The 18,407-nt window shown below is 37.1% G+C and overlaps 1 protein-coding gene across 1 annotated transcript; it reads left to right on the top strand.

Annotated features, from left to right (window-relative positions):
- The first annotated feature begins 356 nt into the window (after positions 1 to 356).
- LOC131903605 (vomeronasal type-2 receptor 116-like) lies at positions 357 to 15,540 on the top strand. Its single transcript, XM_059254293.1, has 8 exons — positions 357 to 364; positions 2,717 to 2,860; positions 6,266 to 6,282; positions 7,953 to 8,278; positions 8,634 to 9,440; positions 10,105 to 10,323; positions 11,840 to 11,963; positions 14,612 to 15,540. Exons 1-8 carry the CDS (start codon positions 357 to 359, stop codon positions 15,538 to 15,540), a joined length of 2,574 nt encoding a protein of 857 aa, XP_059110276.1.
- The last annotated feature ends 2,867 nt before the right edge of the window (positions 15,541 to 18,407 follow it).

Genomic DNA, 18,407 nt, shown 5'->3' with positions numbered 1-18,407 from the left:
GATGTCTGGGATACCTTGCAGTTCAGCCATCAGAGATGTCCTAAGCAGCTCAAGGTGTTGCCTGATTCCCAGGTAGTCAGGACACATTTCCCAAAGTTGTAAAACTCATGTCTTGGTGCCAAAATCTGGGACTAAACCCAGAATTGTTGTGACCAATTTACTTACAATAGGGAACAGCCAAGCATAGTGACATGTGCCTTTAATCCCAGTATCAACCATTGAGATATGGAGGTTTGTAAAGACAGGCAGTGACAAGGAAGTGAGGTAGCTAAGTTAAGAGCCAATGAGAAGACAGAGCAGCAAGGCAATAGAGGCATGGGTAAACAGGAAGTACCTCATTTTTGGAAGTTTTGGAGATGGTGAGGTAAGGTAGCTGGTGCCTATCACTATTTCCCTGATCTCTGAGGCTTTCACTCCTATATTTGGCTCTGTGTTTTATATTTTATAAGACTGTTTAGAAATTTGTCTACAGTTGGTGCCCAGGTGGCAAGAATTCATTAAATAACCATTGGTGGCCTTACAGGCCAGGGGTTACAGGCCCCTGGCTTGGTTGGAGCTTAAAAGCTCCCAGGCTTGGCCTTTGCTACAAGCAATCCAGGCTACATGCAGCCAGAGCTGCACTTTACTGTAGGTACAAGCAGCCTTAGCTACAAGCAGCCAAACCGCTTATGGGGATACAAAGCCCCTGTCTCAGTCCCTGCATGGCTCAAGCCAGAACACGTGACTAGACTTTCTTAAGCTTTTTTTCTCTTGGTGGATAGTAGGCTCTCTCTCTCTTTCTCTCTGTCTCTGTATGTCTCTGTCTCTCTGTCTCTGTCTCTCTCTCTCTCTCTCTCTCTCTCTCTCTCTCCACAATTTAGACTGCTACCTCACTAGGTAGTTGCTTTGAAATTCCCTTGGACTTCTACTTTTCTATGCAGACTTGGTAAGTCCATTAAGATAACTTAAAGGGAGAAACTAGTTAAAAGAGAAATTTATCCACATTAAAAAATGGGAAATATTTTTACAATGGAAGGCAATTGGTCTTTATTTGATAACCCATTAAACAGTCTGAAAATGGAAAACTTGAATGGGAGGATAATTAATGTTGATTGAATGTATGTAACATCAATTATGAATATTATTTGTTTAATTGTCCTTATTTCAGTATTAAAAATGTTGGCCAATTTATGTGCCAAGATAAAAGCTTTAGAAAAACCTGTTAAAATGAATTATAGAGAAATTCATTCAGACAAATGAATTTAAAGGTGAAATTATTACAGGGTTGAATTATATGGATACAGAGAGACAGCCTGTTTTTAAACAACCAAACTTAATTTATCTGACAACCTTCTAGGAACTACTTGCTCATGGGCATGTACTTACTGATTAGATTCCAGTGGAAATGTTAGATTTAAGGAGATTTTAGGAAGCTATAGTATCATGTGGCATGTATTCTCTATTCTTAAAGCAAGTGTTAAACTCATGGTCAACTTGTAATAGAATTATTCCTCAGGACTGGAAAGATTTGGTAACATCTGTCCTGGAGTCTGGTCTACAATTACAATGGCAAACGTGGCTTAAGTATGAGCCTAAGAAAATAGAACACCAATGGAGAACTAGAGGTGTGGAAGTTTCCCAGCATCAGTTTCTTGGAGAAGGTGAATACTCTGATATACAAAGACAATGTTTATATGATAACCAAACCTTAATTCTATGCCCCATGGCAGCCGTGAATGCATGGGACAGAATTGAGAAAGTAGGAAAAAAGATTGAATCATTCACAAAAGTTTTACAGGGACCCAGAGAAACCTTCATGGATTTCTTAAAACAGCTGTCTTAGGCAGTAAATGGAATGATACCAAATTCAGAAGCTAGACAGGTAATAATTGAATCTTTGGTTTTTGAGAATGTGAATGCATCATGTAAAAGAATAATCTTGCTGTTAAAGGCAAGGTCAGCACCCTTGGAGGATTGGATCAGGGACACAATTAATATTGAATCTCATGACCATGATGATATGTGGATAGGAGAGTTAATTTCAAAAGCTTTGAGGAAAAAATGTCATATGTTGTGTTTGTGGTAAACAAGGCCATTTGAAAAGGGAGTGTAAACAGGGCATTCCTAGAAAGGATGCTTATTCAAGGAACAATGACAACACAATGCTCCTCCCTTCTGGATTATGCAGAATGTGTGGTAAAGGTAAACATTGGACCAACTAATGTAGATGGGATTTTGGTCCTTTCTCTACCCACTACATTTGGAATGTCATCCTCTGATGTAGACTGTTAACAACAGTCTCAGTTTTTTTGATATGAAAAGTTTCTTGCTTTGTTCTTGTGACCAAATTATCCAAAGAGTAATTCATCCCTGAGCTATTACTGCTTATTGTTTTAGATGAAGTCATGTTGCCTATGGGTGCAGAAGAAAATCTATAAACATATTTTCCAGCTTGTTTTTCACCTGAGTAGAGGGTCTCAGATGCATAGCCCAAGGGAAGAAAGAGTTCCAGAATTGTCAGTGGCAGTGGAAGAGGTATAAGAAAGTGCTCAGAGTGTGACAGCTCTCTGGGTTACTGTGACAGCCTCACCCATCAACAAAGGTAGAAGCGCATATGGTCCCAAACATTTGAGCTAAGTATAAACCTGCAGGACACTGTGAGATCTGGATCCAACAGACTTATGTCTGAGCAGACATGTGTTTTGGTGGGATGTTTTCTTTTGGTTATTATTATCAGGATCTTGTTTAATCACAGTCATGCATATGCCTATACTTCCTCTGAGTGTTATGTCAGAATCAAAGAAGAATTTCACCATGAAGGAGATGTAAACATTGGTGTATTTCTCCCAGTTCATACTTTCTACACAGCCAACAAAATTCCACATTCTTTTTTTTTTTTTTTTTTTTTTTTGGTTTTTCGAGACAGGGTTTCTCTGTGTAGCTTTGCACCTTTCCTGGAACTCACTTGGTAGACCAGGCTGGCCTCGAACTCACAGAGATCCGCCTGGCTCTGCCTCCCGAGTGCTGGGATTAAAGGCGTGCGCCACCACCACTTTTACTCCTACTTTCGCATACAGTAAGTGCTGTTGTTCATTTATGCTGTTTCAGATTTCATGTTACATATGACCCAGGTGATACATGTATTCAAGCTCCTATGTTTCTTATTTTTATCTTGAAATACTCTCTTCCAATCCAAAATTCCTTATTCAATTGTATGTTATTCTTCATTTATTTTCTATTCTCAAAGATGATACAAAAGGTTGCTTGTTTGTTTATTGATTTTTGTTTCCAAATATGACAATTGAAAGATTGGATCTTCCTTGCCCATGCCTTTGCAGCCACATGTTTCTCATATTAGGTCTTCAGAGGGAGGATGGTTTTATCAAAATTTACCTGGATCTTCAGGACAGTCTAGAAGTCTATATGTACTCGTGTAAAAAATTGTTACTATGGAGGGATGTTATGGTAGAGTAACTATTTTGAATCTGCTAAATACCACTGATTTAGCATTAAGGGAGTCAGATTTAGAAGTTGGCAATAGTTTCTTATTGTCAAAACAGCTACGCCTGTCTTCAAAGTGTTTTAGTTAAATTAATTATTTACTAATATTTTACTACCAGAAGCATTTTTCTCTTTTACATGTCTTTCCTTGCATTTCTAAGAAGTTTTTAATCTCATTTCCATGGATGTGATTATAATACACAATGACAAGATTGTGGCCACTTAGGGTTGTTTCTTACTAAGTCAGAAATAAAATTAAGTTTGTGGTAGGGAAATGTTTTTGTTACTACAAAAGAGTTGTATGTGTTACTTTCTCCCTTTCCATTCCTCCCTCAAAATCTTCCATTGTAAAATACCTTTCCTAATTTTTTAATACAAGTTAGGGAACAAGAAGTGTATGTATCTCAAAGCTAAAATTATTTTATAAGGCTTCTGATTACATCCTTTATTACACTGGGAGAGTGCATTTATGTATTCAAACAGGGAATACGTCTGCTCTCTAAGGTTCTTTGTCTCTTTTCATGCATAGAATTTTGACATGCCTAAAAATGATCATCTTAATTATCAAGATTACGAAATGTATTAGCTGTGGGCAGGAATTTTGCTTCACTACATTGGTTTTTGTGTGGTCTAAATTTTTAAACAGATTTTACTTTAGGACTATTTTTCACATGATATGATATACAAACATAAAATTATATATCAATTTCTAGATTAAGGTAAGTTTTCTTTTGAGCCAGCATGACTTAGTCTATTTGACTGCACATGATACAGAATTTAAAAGGCATTTTTACCAAAATTTTTTTTGTGTGTGTCCCTGCACACTCATGCCTCAGGTCTCACATGCAGGTGACAGATCACCATGCCAAGAAATTCTCTAATTGCTCCTGATCAATTAGTAAAGAGAAACCTGGTTTCTCCCAAATCCATACATACTTTCCTATATTTCATGAGAACTCCAAGCCTCTCCAATTTTGTAGGAACATTTATTTCTGGATAGAAATCTGTTTTTTAATTAAAAAACAGGAACTTTAATGCCTTTAAGTTCTAATCAACATATCTACTTAGTTTGGAAACAAATAGAAGAGCATTGAGTCAATCCATTAGTATATGTTCACCAAGTAGTACCAGAGGCCAAGTAATGTAATATTGCATATATATATATATATATATATATATTCTCATTAGGCTGAATATCAGCTATCCAAATAAGGAAAAGTGTGTAGGTTAAAAATTTCGGATATTAGATTTCTTTGTCCCTTGTAAGTGTCCTAATGTTAATTAAGGCTACCCCCAGTCAATGTAAGTATGTCAGTAAATGGGCTGACAGTCTGTTTAATTCATATCCCTAAGTAGCATGAGGGCGTGGTCTAAGCATAACCAGCAATTCTGGCTGATTTTGGATGGAATGATAAAACTCTATCCCTAAGGTCCCACCTGCAGAATAGAGTCTGATTTCTTAAGTTATTCCTATTTCCCAAAGACCAGAATTTTTTAAATCAATCTTTTTAGGACTTTCCAGGTTTACAATGGAAACTTTCTTGATGCTGGCAACTAGGGGACAAGCCACGGGGAATGCATGGAATCGTAAACTCTGTATTACTCTCTGAAAAGATAAACTCTCAAGTCCTTCATTTCTCCAATACAGACAAACACTTAAAGTAGGCATCAGAAAGTAAAGGTCAAGATGAGATAAAGGCTGCTGGTCTGTAGTCATATTAGATAATACCTTCCATGTATCTGTCATCCTCAATCTCCTGTCCAGTCCTGAGAACAGTGAGGCTTGGACCGTGACCCTGTGTTTGCACCCATAGTGAAAAATACAAGATTCAATAAGAGGTATAAGAGCAGGGAGTGCAAGAACCTGGGACCAATGAAATATTATTATTAATGGGCCCATAGTTCAGAGACATTCCATTTGAGAATAGCATCTGTGGCTTCCACTTTCTTTATCTGGGTGTGGTGGGTCTGTGATGTAACAGCACCTACAATCACCACCAGAGGAGTGGAGAGAATGACCTTGTAGGGTCCTTAACAGATTAGTTCCGGTGTCCCTTTGGTTACTCACTTGACACAGAGGATATCCCTCTACTTAAGCAAGGTGAAATTGGTGGTGGACTCAGAAGACGGCTGGGTATCTCAGATAATTCAATGAATAGCCTGTGTGGAGAACTAGAATGCCTTTAGTGACTTGATAAGGTAATGATTAAAGATATTTGTCAACTGCTTCTCTCTGAGCCTGGGAAGCAAGTGGGGAATTCTTCCAAATATAATCTCATAGGTAGTTAATTCCTCCATATATGGGGAACAGTATACTGAGGCACAGTAAAGGAGGAAGCCTATTCATCTTTTTCTGGCCTCTAATGAGAATTTTTTTGGAGTTTCATTTGATGTCCTGTTCATTCTTTCTGCCAGCTCACAACTCTGAGGTCTAGATACACAGTGAAGTTTCTGCTCTATGTCTAAAGCCATAGCTATTAAGAGGGTTTAGGTTATGAAAATCAGGATATTATTGGACCCTATTGCTAGAAGGAAGCCAAATTGGAGCACCCATTTATGCCTGAGCTTTTTAGCTACTATTTGGGGAACACTTCTAACCACTCAAAAACAATATCTTTAAGAAAGTTGCAAGTATTTTTCCCTTCCACAGCAAGCCAGATCTTGGTTGAAGTCAGTTTTTCCAACATTTGACCGGGTGTTGGTCTTTCATTTGGACCCCTTCCTGGGTAAGGACTCTCTGTTTTCGATTTACTTTAACACAATCCTGGTATATCACTGAGATATGCCATGCTAGTGTGCCGAGTATAGCTATAACATACCTTCGTCTGAACAACTCAGAAAATTTTGTGGCACCCCCAAATATGTGTTGCTCTGATTGGTTGATAAATAAAGCCACTTTTCTTATGGCAAAGCAGCTTAAAGTCAGCAGGAAATTCAAAGAGAGAGACAGGAAGAAGGCAGGGAGAGACACCAGTAAGCCACTCAAGGAACAACATTTAATGGGACCCACAGATTAATTATAAGCCTCTTTGTGTTTACCTGGAGGACGCAAGTGGGAGAGATTTGTCCCAACTGCCATCAGGCTAGGACATAGGAAATCTTCTGACTCCATATAGTTTTGTACTGATCATTTTTCTTTACCCTGCAGTCTCAGATAGCACTAGTTTGTGGTATGTGTCATCAGAACATCAATAAGTTTTAGTGTCATCTGTCAAACAGTGACTTCAACTGTGTGCCCATGGAGGACAGCAGTTTCTAGGGGAAGCCATATAGTCCATAGGAGGGCCAAGATTTTTTTTTTTTTTTTTTTGCTTTTCGAGACAGGGTTTCTCTGTGTAGCTTTGCGCCTTTCCTGGATCTCGCTCTGTAGACCAGGCTGGCCTCGAACTCACAAAGATCCGCCTGCCTCTGCCTCCCGAGTGCTGGGATTAAAGGCGTGCGCCACCACCGCCCGGCCGGGCCAAGATTTTTTAATGCCCTTTCTTCCAGCAGTGAGAAGCCATCTTTCTCTATAGATCACACAGTTGACATACCCACTTGGAAAATCTTATCAACTGATGTTCCATGTATACAGTAGTGGAGTTTCCTTTTCCCTATTTGAGATACTGGGCTAGATCAATCAGTTCCTCTTCCTGGGATGAGGTTCCTGGTTTAGACACAAATTATTTTATTAAAAGTAAGTATTGCATCTCCCATGTTCCAGGTTTCATCTTTCATCTGGTGACAGTCTTGTAGAACACCAGTAGGTCATCATCAGGCAAGAGGGATAGCTGGATTGATGACAAACTGAACTCAAGTTGTGGCCAGAGGTAGAGTCTTGTACTGGGTCAAATAGTCATTAAACAGTTGATGTTTTTTTTCCTCAGTAGAAGACCTCATTTTTCCCAAATACTAGGAGTATCAGATCTTAACACATTTAACTTGATTGCATTATTTTATTAAGCTAGCAGTACTCTCCACACATATTTGACAGACAGGCCATCCTATGGCTACAGGGTCCAATCATTTGGACTGGTGTATCACAGGGAATTTCCATGGTCCCAACATTTGGGTAAAGCCCCCTTTGTCTTTGGCAATGAAAAGGTTTTGAGGCATCTGGAAGTTCAGGGGTGGAGGCAAATTCAAAGAATTTTTTTTAAATTTTTCGAGACAGAGTTCCTCTGTGTAGCTTTGTGCCTTTCCTGGAACTCGCTTTGGAGACCATGCTGGCCTCAAACTCACGGAAATCCACCTGAATCTGCCTACCAAGTGCTGGGATTAAAGGCGAGTATCACCATTTTAAAGGCTTGGATGTCATTCATTTACTCTCAGTCAAGATTAGGGACTTAGTTCTCCTACTTTGTGCTTCTGTATAGAGGCATTGCAGTTTCCACAAACACTGAAATACCCAGCTGCACCCAGGATTTCCGGAATCTGTCCCTTAGTCTTTGTAGTTGGAATCTGCAGTTCTGTGTGGTCTGTAATTTCCTCAGGTATGTTTTTATTCAATCTCTGCAGGTATAATTTTAAAATACACCAGTTGGTTCTGGCTCTGATATTTGCCATTAAGGAGATCAACAGGAACCCTCATCTTTTACCAAACATATCTCTGGGATATGACTTCTATAATGTCCCATACAGTGAGAGAAACATTCTTACGAATGTTCTTTTTTGGCTCACAGGCCTGATTAGATTTCAAAAATTTCACTGTAATTATAACTGTGTAAACGAGAGAAAGTCAGCTGCTGCAATAACAGGGCTATCGTGGGCAAAATCTGCCCATATTGGGACACTGCTTGAGCTCTACAATTTTCCACAGGTGAGGAGTTGTATGGGATAAAAATGCAGATCTCCTTTGCTGACATTTCAGGTGTGTCCATAGGTAAAAAGGTGTATTTGGATTAGTTAGATATCAATGACAATTGTCCAGACAATTGGAGATGGACCTCTATTTAAGGAACTGGGAAAAGAAAGGGGAGGTTGGAGTAGACAAGGAGGATTAATAAAAATAGAAAATAGGCCAGACATTTACTGAAAACATCTCTCACAGAAATTTGTCTTTAAAATCTGGGTGAATCCATCATTGTGCTAACCATTTCCATCTGTTTCTGCAGAACAAGGATTGTGCTTAATACCATTGTTCTTTCTCTTGTTTCCAATTGTTTTCTCTTCAGCTCACTGTTGGTCCTTTTGAGCCTATCTTCAGTGACCGAGGTCAGTTTACTTCTCTCTACCAGATGGCCCCCAAAGGCACAACTCTGTCTCTTGCCATGGTCTCTTTGATGCTTCATTTTGGCTGGACCTGGGTTGGTCTGCTTATCCGAGATGATCATAGAGGGACTCAGTTTCTAGCAGATATCAGAGAAAAGATGGAGAAAAATCAAGTCTGCATCGCTTTTGTTGAAATGATCCAAAGTACCTTGAATTCATTAGCATACAAATACTGGAAAAGTCTTGGCATCATCCAGGAAACATTGGCCAATATTATCATCATTTTTGGTGACAATGATTCACTACAAGGTTTAATGAGCAACATAGGGCAACAGATTTTGACGAATAAAGTCTGGGTCATGACCTCTGAGTGGGATGTTACTAATATCGCTGATTATTTCTTGCTAGATTCATTCCATGGAAGTCTCATTTTTTCGCAACACCATGAGCAGGTGCCTGAATTTAAAAATTTTATTCAAACAGTTAATCCTTATAAATACCCAGAAGACAATTACCTTCCTAAATTGTGGTTTTTGTTCTTCAAGTGCTCATTTTCAGAGCTTGATTGTCATCTTTTGGACAATTGCCAACCCAACGCTTCCTTGGAATTACTGCCTAGACATATATTTGAGATAGAAATGAATGAAGACAGCTACAATACATACAAGGCTGTCTATACTGTGGCCCACAGTCTCCATGAGATGAATCTTCAGCAATTACAAATGCAACCATTTGGAAATGGAGAAAGAATGGTGTTCTTCCCCTGGCAGGTAATAGTCCTTCCATTGTATTAGAGCATCAACAATGTGAAATTTTGAGAGTCTTCAGAGGCACCAAAGTAGATATTATATATTTCAGTATTTTACATATAGTATATGTATATATACATACATATATGTGTGTGTATGTGTGTATCCATCCACAGGAGATTCTTCACGTCTTGTCATATCTTCCAGGTCAGTGCAGATCTTTCTGTTCATGTTGCTGAAGAATAAGATGCTAGTGGCAAGGAAGAAATGATTTTAATGAATATAAAAATTATGTCACAAATATCTGCAAAATTTTTTAATTGTAATGATTACATCAGAAACCTAAGAATTTTAGTCATAAGTACCCACGTTTTACTCAATAAAATTTGGGATGAACCCTTTGTGTAAATGAGTATAGCTTTCTTGTAAAGAAATTGAGATTTGCTTCAATCAATACTCATCGATTCCATTCCTAAGTTTGAATAGAAGATGTTGTTGATACTGACAGTTCCTCAGATGTAGAATTATATCCCATTAACTTAGGCCATCATTGCTGACCTTCAATGATACCTACATTATTATTGTGTCCTACACCACAGATAATGAACATTGAGAGTTATTCTATAATCCATTAGTGGTCAAACTCTCAGACCTACATTAAAACATATTCTTGCATCACTTTCAGCTTCATCCTTTCTTGAGGAATATCCATGTAGGAGGCAACATGGCTTTAGAATGGAAACAGAAGTTAGATGATGATAAGTATGATATTCTCAACTTTTGGAATTTTCCAAAGGGTCTTGGAAAAAAAGTGAAAGTAGGAAATTTTTTGCCCAATGCTCCCCAGAGTCAACAGTTGACTTTATCTGAGAAGATGATACAATGGCCAGAAAGATATTCAGAGGTGGGTTATATATTATTTCAATGCATTAAACTTATCATAATAATACAAATATATCCCCCAGTATAACAACTTCTACTTTTGAAATTAAATCCCAGTACTATAAAATTCTCAGTGGAGAAAGACAAAAAATAACTACTAGAAGACAGTGCTTTATTATCCCCTGCTTCTTAAAAATGGATGTTTTTAAGCTTTAAATGTCTGCTAATATTCAGTTGTGCTTGGGTTAAATTTTGTCAATTTGACACAAATTAAGTACACCTGAGAAGTGGTAAATGCTATCCTCATAATGTCTCACAGGACACTCTGATGTAGAAAATCTCTACATTTACAACAGAACACTGAATAAGTTATATTTTCTTGCTATGATCGAACACCATCACCAGAAGTGACTTTTAGAAAAAAAGAGTTTACCTGACTTATGGTTCTGGAGTTTCGAGTGTCCTTTATACTCAGGAGGCATGCCAGTGTGTGGCATCTGTGGAGAGATGGACAGGAACCTGAAACAAAATGTCTCAGTGCACACACTGGAAGCAGAGAATGAATACTGGAATTAGGTGTGGGTCATAAATTTGCACAATCCCCAACCACTGAAATAATTCTGCCAACAAGTCTGCAACTCTCAAAGTTGCAATAACTCTCAAGATAGCACCACCACTGAGGAAATACATACTCACATATCTGTGTTTATAATTGCCACTTTTCATTCAAACCAATACACAATGTCTCTATTAGAATTCCTTCACTTTTTCTAAAATTTGAGTAGTTCATCTTGATTCCATGCTTAAAATTACAGAAGATAAACAGCTACCATTTCTTTTATCCACCCCTTGAATTGAAATAGTATAGCGTGCATGTGTGTGTTATCTCCTGTTCTGCTACTGAAGATATATATATACCTAATGTAACTTAAGCAAGTGTTTCTTTTGGATGAAAGTATGAGCCTTCAGCCCTTATCTTTGGAAATTTGTTGCTCTAGGAGCATGAGGTTCCTGATGACATCATATTCTCAGTCAATAGAAAAAAACAAATAACACGAATCACCTTTTTCTCATTCTCAATACTGAGACAAAAGCCTATAGAATGGTGATGCACACTCTTAGAGTGAACCCTTTAAACTTCTTTAAAAACACTCACAGGGATGCCCAGCAATTTGTTTACCTGGCGATTTTAAGTCCTGTCAAGATGACAAGCAAGATTTACAGTCATGATGGAAATAAAAGTTTCTCAACACATTAGAAAGCAAGCAGAGAGACAAGATCCATCTGGAAGGACCACTTGACCTTCTAGGTCCTGTCTTCTATGACCTCCCTGCATCAAACTTGTCCCTACTTATGATCCAAATTTTCTAATAATGGGATAATCCTCAGACCAATTTTGTATAGATCACAGATGCTCAAATTTCTTTTCTACTTTTATAGGAATAAAACTTGCAAATTAATTATGTGCTATTAAAAAACATTATTGAGACTGTCAAGAAACCATGAGAATTTGTTAACTTTGCTCCCGTTATTCTCAGATTCCTCATTCTGTGTGCAGTGAGGGCTGTGGTCCTGGATTCAGGAAAGTTTCCCTAGAGGGCAAGGCTGTTTGCTGCTATGATTGCACTCCTTGTGCAGACAATGAGATTTCCAATGAGACAGGTAAGAATAAATCTTACAGACATGGTTCCACATTTCTACAGGATTCTGCATTATTTTAAAAACTGAAAAATATTTAGAGAGAAGTCAGACAAATGTATTCCTTCTGTTATCTAGGATATGAAATGTGCATCACCATGTCTTGAAATAGTGCAGAGTAGGCATTGAAATTTGTAATTGATTTACATATCTGATCAACTTCAGCTATTGTTTCCTGCAGGAAACCCCTTTTCTCTGTACTAATCAATATGCTTTATTTCCCCCACATAATTTAACACATAGTAATAAAGTGCACAAATTGGATGTTTTCCTAACTGTATTTCAATAATGATTAGAACTCACCTAAATGAAGGATAGGTTATTTTAATGATTCTTCCAAGCAAGAACAGAAAATTAGCAATTTTGTTTGATATTCCCACTACATAATTATTGACTATACTGCATAACTAAAATTTCAAATTTCCTTAATGAATAAGATTATGTCCATTTTTCTGCTACAATTCTGAGAAACAGTATATAAAACAATATCCTCAAAACAGTTCCATCGGTCTGTTACTGAGAGTTGAACCAAGACCTAAGAGCTGCAATGGAATATACAATCTCCATTTAGAAGAATAGTTCCTGAACATATTCACAGCATATTTCATTGGGAACAAAAATCTTTAAAAGCTAGTGTTTCCATTCCTAATACTAATTTTGTGAGCAGGTTTATTTCAATTTTGAAATTTTGAAAAGTTTTCTATTCTTTGAGAATTTCTTACTATGTATTTTGATCATATTCATACCCCCCCAAATCTTCCACTTTCCTACCTAACTTCTTTTGCCTCTTGTTAAGAAAATTAAGAAAAACTCATTGAATTCAGTTTCTGCTACCCAAATACTCTTTGGAGTGGAGTCCCTGATGGAATATGGAATAATTCCTACTGCCACATTCTTAAAGTTTAAAGTGTCTTCCCCTTGTAGTAGCTATGAGGTCAAATAGCTTCTCAGTTAAGTGTAGTACTTTATGCCAACTCTTCATACATAATGATATTTGGTCTGTCCTGAGCTTCACATGTTATACGCATGATATCAAACCTCGAATTTATATATTCAACTGCCCAGCTGTGTCTGGAAGTTTCTATTCCCTTGAAGTATTTCAGGACCTCTGACTTTTACATTCTTTCTGCAACTTCTTTCATGGATTTCTCACATTGAGATGTAAAAGACTGGGCCCTCAAGCTGCTATTCAAAAGAAACACACTTTTACCGAATATGCATGCACATATTCACACGCACGCACGCACGCACGCACACACACACACACACACACACACACACACACACAATAGTTTTTATTACATGTATCATGTGCCTTTAGTAAGGAATGAAGTTATACAAGTGAGTTCCATTAAAACTTAGAAAACAGAAACAAAATGAACACCTCCATACAAAAGAGAAGGAAATAACAGAGACTGAGGTTATAACTTGAAAGAAGGTCCTGAGAACAGATATAACAATGTATCACAAGAGCTAAAGGAAACATTATTTACAAGGTATATAGAAATAAGTTTTATTCTACTACAGTGAATTCAGTAATATGTTAAAAAATTTCGTCAACAAAATAAAATGAAATATCTGTTGATGAGTTTTTTTAAAAATCATACAAAAATGACAGTGGAAATCTGGTGTGCATAAATTACTGTTCTTGTACTTCAAATACAAGATAAATTCTATGAATTTTCAAGAGTAGAATATTGTAACACTGTTTTTATTTCATACCCTAAAACTGTCTCAATAGTTCTAACCTTTCCCCAGTTTGAATGACGACTATTCACTAGTGCACTAGTCAAGCCTGTAACAATGTAGTAATGCCTATTCATTAAAGCTTCCACAGAGAAGAGTCAATATTAGAAAACAGGAAGCAATTTATAATGATAAGAAAATCAAGACCCTATGCTTAAGAAGAGTATTTTAAGAAAATAATTTCAAGAGCACACTTCCTCTTTTACACTATTCAAATTAATAATGTGGTATGACTTATGATGTGATTTCAGAAATAAAGTATGGTTATGTATTTTAATTCAGTATTCTAATAACTTCCAAAAGAGATACACCAATAGCACAAGAGGCCTGAAGGTATATAAGAGAGAATAGTGTAAGGTGTATTTAATTTATATTACTATAAAGAAGATGGGTTGTATGAGAAGCTACTAGTAATTGATAACTACTACGAAAAGAAGAACATAACTTTTTCTTTAAGGTTGTGGACTCTGAAATTTTGCCCATATTCCAGGTTTTGCCCCCATAATATTGTAAATACTAGCATCACTGAATAGACTCAGTGAGTATTAAAATGTAAAAAGAAGAGATAAGAGAGCACATTAAGTTGGGAAGTAAAGTGGGAGAAGTTGAGGAATGGAGCAAGAAGAAAGAGGGCTGAGTTGGATCAACACACTTTATAAGTTCACATAAATAATAACTGAAATAACAGATAAGGAAGTTGGGTGGTATAAATATGAAAACGTTCACTACAGAGTTTGTGTTTCTTTGTACCTGAGAAAAAAGGAAATTGATGTAGATAGCAGTTCTGTCAAAAAGTACAGAGAAATGGCTTAGAATATAAGTGATAACTTCAGCTTGGATTAAATCTCACCTTCATTTCTGACCAGATATGGAAAATTGCATGAAGTGTCCAGAGAATCATTATGCAGAGACAGAAAAGAAACACTGCCTCCAGAAAGCTGTGAGTTTTCTTAACTATGAGGACCCCTTGGGGATGTCTCTCACAACCATAGCTCTGTGCTTCTCTGTACTCACCACTGTGCTTCTTGGACTCTTTGTGAAGCACAGAGACACTCCAATTGTCAAAGCTAATAACAGGACCCTTAGTTACACATTGCTTATCACACTCACTGTTTGTTTCCTATGTGCCTTGCTCTTCATTGGCCGTCCCAACACCACAACCTGTATCCTGCAGCAGATCACATTTGGAGGTGCTTTCACTGTGGCTCTTGCCACTGTGTTGGCCAAAGCTATCACTGTGGTTATTGCCTTCAAGGTTACTTTTCCAAGGAGAGTGCTGAGGTGGTTAATAATATCAAAGGCTCCAAACTTCATCATCCCCATGTGTACTCTGATCCACCTTGTCTTCTGTGGAATCTGGCTAGGGACCTCTCCTCCCTTCCTTGACCAAGATGCTCATGCTGAACATGGACATATCATCCTCGTGTGTAACAAAGGCTCAGATTTTGCCTTCCATGGTATACTGGGATATCTCTGCTTTTTGGCACTTGGGAGTTTTAGTATGGCTTTCATGTCACGGAATCTGCCTGACACATTTAATGAAGCCAAGTTCCTGTCTTTCAGCATGCTGGTGTTCTTCTGTGTGTGGATCACATTCCTCCCTGTCTACCACAGCACTAAGGGGAAGGTCATGGTGGCTATGGAAGTCTTCTCTATCTTGGCTTCTAGTGCAGCCCTCCTTGGTTTCATTTTTGTCCCTAAGTGCTATATTATCTTAATAAGGCCAGATAAGAACTCAGTTCATCATATCAGGAACTGGCCACATTCTAGAAGCAATAACCCTCTCAAAACCTAGCTCAAAACTCAACATAGTTCTCATATTTAGACATGAATTTCAAAGATGAAGTCCAGCTGATCTCTACTGAAAATATGTATTATGCAATTAGAGTATGGGTTTAATTCTTTGTGCTTCTACATGGTCATCTGCTTATAGGAAAATTTCTGTCTACAGTCATCCAATTGTACTAGAGCCTCTTTATACTGGAGCTATTGGAGTTATCCACACTTGAAATCCAGGTTGAATTTTCATAAGAGCAGGACCTCAGTATGTATCTGGGCTTGTCTGAAACCTTCTGTGAAATCATGATGTTTTGAACGCATAGAGATCTACCTACGTCTGCCTCTGCTCTTCTCAGATGGACAGCCTCACACCACCTCTTCTGGGATTAAAGATGACCAGTCCCACCATCCCACCATATTCTTCCATAATATAGACTGCTAAGATTCATGTTATTGATTTAAATTGCTTGAAAGCATCAAGTATATTCTCTTTTCCAATTGTACTCATCACATGTTGTTTTATATTTTGAAAGTGTTTCCTAGTAAAATTTTATCTTGTCTTTCAATAACTGTGGTAAAATATATAGATCAAAGTTTTATTTTACATTCAACTTTTAATATACCAGATTTGTACAAGAACATCCATCTGTTCCTTAAGGTCTCAAGGCCCTTCAATAAAGTATCATGCTTTCATTCATGTTTATGTTATTATATTGAAGAATACGGGATTTTCAAAATGTAAATGTAATCTTTTTAAACATAATATTTCATCAGTCATTGAATAATATGTTGCATGCTAAGTTAGAATGTAGACTTACAACGAATTATATTTTATTACCCAATGTCAAATGTCAGTCAATCAGAACAAGTAACTAGTTCTAACTACATGGATGCCTTATTTGTCTCTGATGACATATGTTACATTTCCACCTGTTTTAAGTCTATCTGACTACCACCAGTTCCCTTTTAATCTAGGCATTTTCACATCATTTATCTGAATGCTGCTTCCAATTAACTGCTTTTCCTTGAATTAGTATATACTCTTCATTTAAAATCGTGAATAGGTTACAGCCTGCCACTTTATTATTACACATTTCTGCAGAATTCATCACCATTTCATACAAATACATTCAATATATGAAGTAAAATATTTTCTCTTTCCACATCATTAAATAAAAGCAAAATTGTATAAAATTGTTAGACTTTTACTACTGTGAGTTTTGTCCAAGCTGTGGTGACTCTTTTCCTTTTATGTCTATATACTAGGCTAGGAGGTTTCACAAATGCTATTGTTAGCTATACTTGAATATATTTACTGCGTGTCAAGAGGGAAACCAACCCTAGATATGGAAACCAGAGCATCAACCAAGAACTAGTGAAGTCTTGGATCTCAGAGGAGAAGCTATAACTGCCACTTTACTAAAACAGGATAGTCCCTAAACATTCTAAATATTTGTTCTCATACATACAATTAAGTCTATTCTTCAGATCTCTTTAAGGATATGTCATATTGAAACAGATGCATGCTATTATACAAGACCATAAGCAATCAAATTGAATGATTGTGGATCCCAATTCCAATTAGTACATTTACAGTGAATACTCCCCTGAGGTTCAGGTTTCATTGATGAAAATGGAACAGAAAGAATCTAAGTGCCTGAGGACCTGTGGGTTTGCTGTGAGATTATGTCTCTTAGGAATGTTATACATTACCCATAGAGACACATAATGTCTGATCAAAATGACTTCATAAATATGAGCTGAACTAAGAACAAAACAATAGGCATCCATATGTGAATGCCAAACCTCATTAGACCTCAACCACACTAGGATTACAGGGAACAAAGTAAAGCTGACAGAGGAAGAAAAAGTATTCCATGAGACAAAGCACACTAAATGATTTGTAAGACAAAATAGTATTCATATACAATTTAGGATTATATATTATATGTATTTATATACATGAATTATATAGTACATAATTTATATATTATAATGGAAATTATATGTAGAAGTTATATATTATGTAAGGTATGTATCATATGTAGGAATTATATATACATTTATATTCCTAATATTTACTCACAGATATTTCAATATATATATGTACTAACAACTTAAAAAAAGCATCCATGATTTTGTAATCAAGAAAGAATAGGTATTCAGGATCATTTAGTCAGGAAGAAGTGAAGGTAAAATGATGTAATTTCACTATAATATGAAAAATAACAATGCAGTTCTATTAACTGGCATTTAAAGTGGATTTATATTTTCTATATATTTTTTAATATTGTTCTTTATCTTCCCTTGCTAAGTAATTAAATATGTTGTGAAATTAATTATCCTTCAATTCACATCAAACTCTTTCTTAAAGAGTTGTCCTCTACAGCTGTGGATTCTGCATGGAACCAGAGTAGACCTTCTACATATGGGAGATCATTGTGTAGCTGGGTCTGTTTTAGGGACCCTGTGTGATCAGGATCTATCCCTGTTGCAGGAACTGGCTTTCTGGATCCCATTACCTGTGATGAGACACCCTGCTCACCCTTGATGTGGACAGGAATGGCTTGGTCCTCCCTTATCCAAATGTACCAGACTTAGCTCTCCTCCCATGGGAGAACTTATATTGTTGGAGGAGAGGATGAACTTACCCTGGTGGAGGTGGGTTGGGGAGGGGGGAAGGCTGGGGCAGAGCAGGAGGAAGAAAGAGAGGGGTCTGTGGTTGGTATGTAAAATGAATAAAAAGAGAGACAGAGTACACCAAATATGTTTGCCAAGGGAACATGTGTTAAGGCTAGCCCCCTCCAAAAAATAAGGATGCTTGAGCAAAGGTGAATCTGGACAATAAAGTCAATAGAGAGTAAAAAAAAAAAAAGTTGTCCT

Source organism: Peromyscus eremicus, chromosome 1 (assembly GCF_949786415.1).
Source record: "Peromyscus eremicus chromosome 1, PerEre_H2_v1, whole genome shotgun sequence".
Taxonomy (NCBI): Eukaryota; Metazoa; Chordata; class Mammalia; order Rodentia; family Cricetidae; genus Peromyscus; species Peromyscus eremicus.
Note: the sequence above shows the minus strand (reverse complement) of the source record. Positions and strands in the feature narration are given on the sequence as shown.

What these genes read in the sequence shown, in the direction of transcription:
- LOC131903605 (XM_059254293.1), top strand. An exon ending in AGCTCTACAATTTTCCACAG is followed by an intron (nt 8,279 to 8,633) that starts GTGAGGAGTTGT and finishes TTTTCTCTTCAG; the next exon opens with CTCACTGTTGGTCCTTTTGA. An exon ending in TGAGATTTCCAATGAGACAG is followed by an intron (nt 11,964 to 14,611) that starts GTAAGAATAAAT and finishes ATTTCTGACCAG; the next exon opens with ATATGGAAAATTGCATGAAG.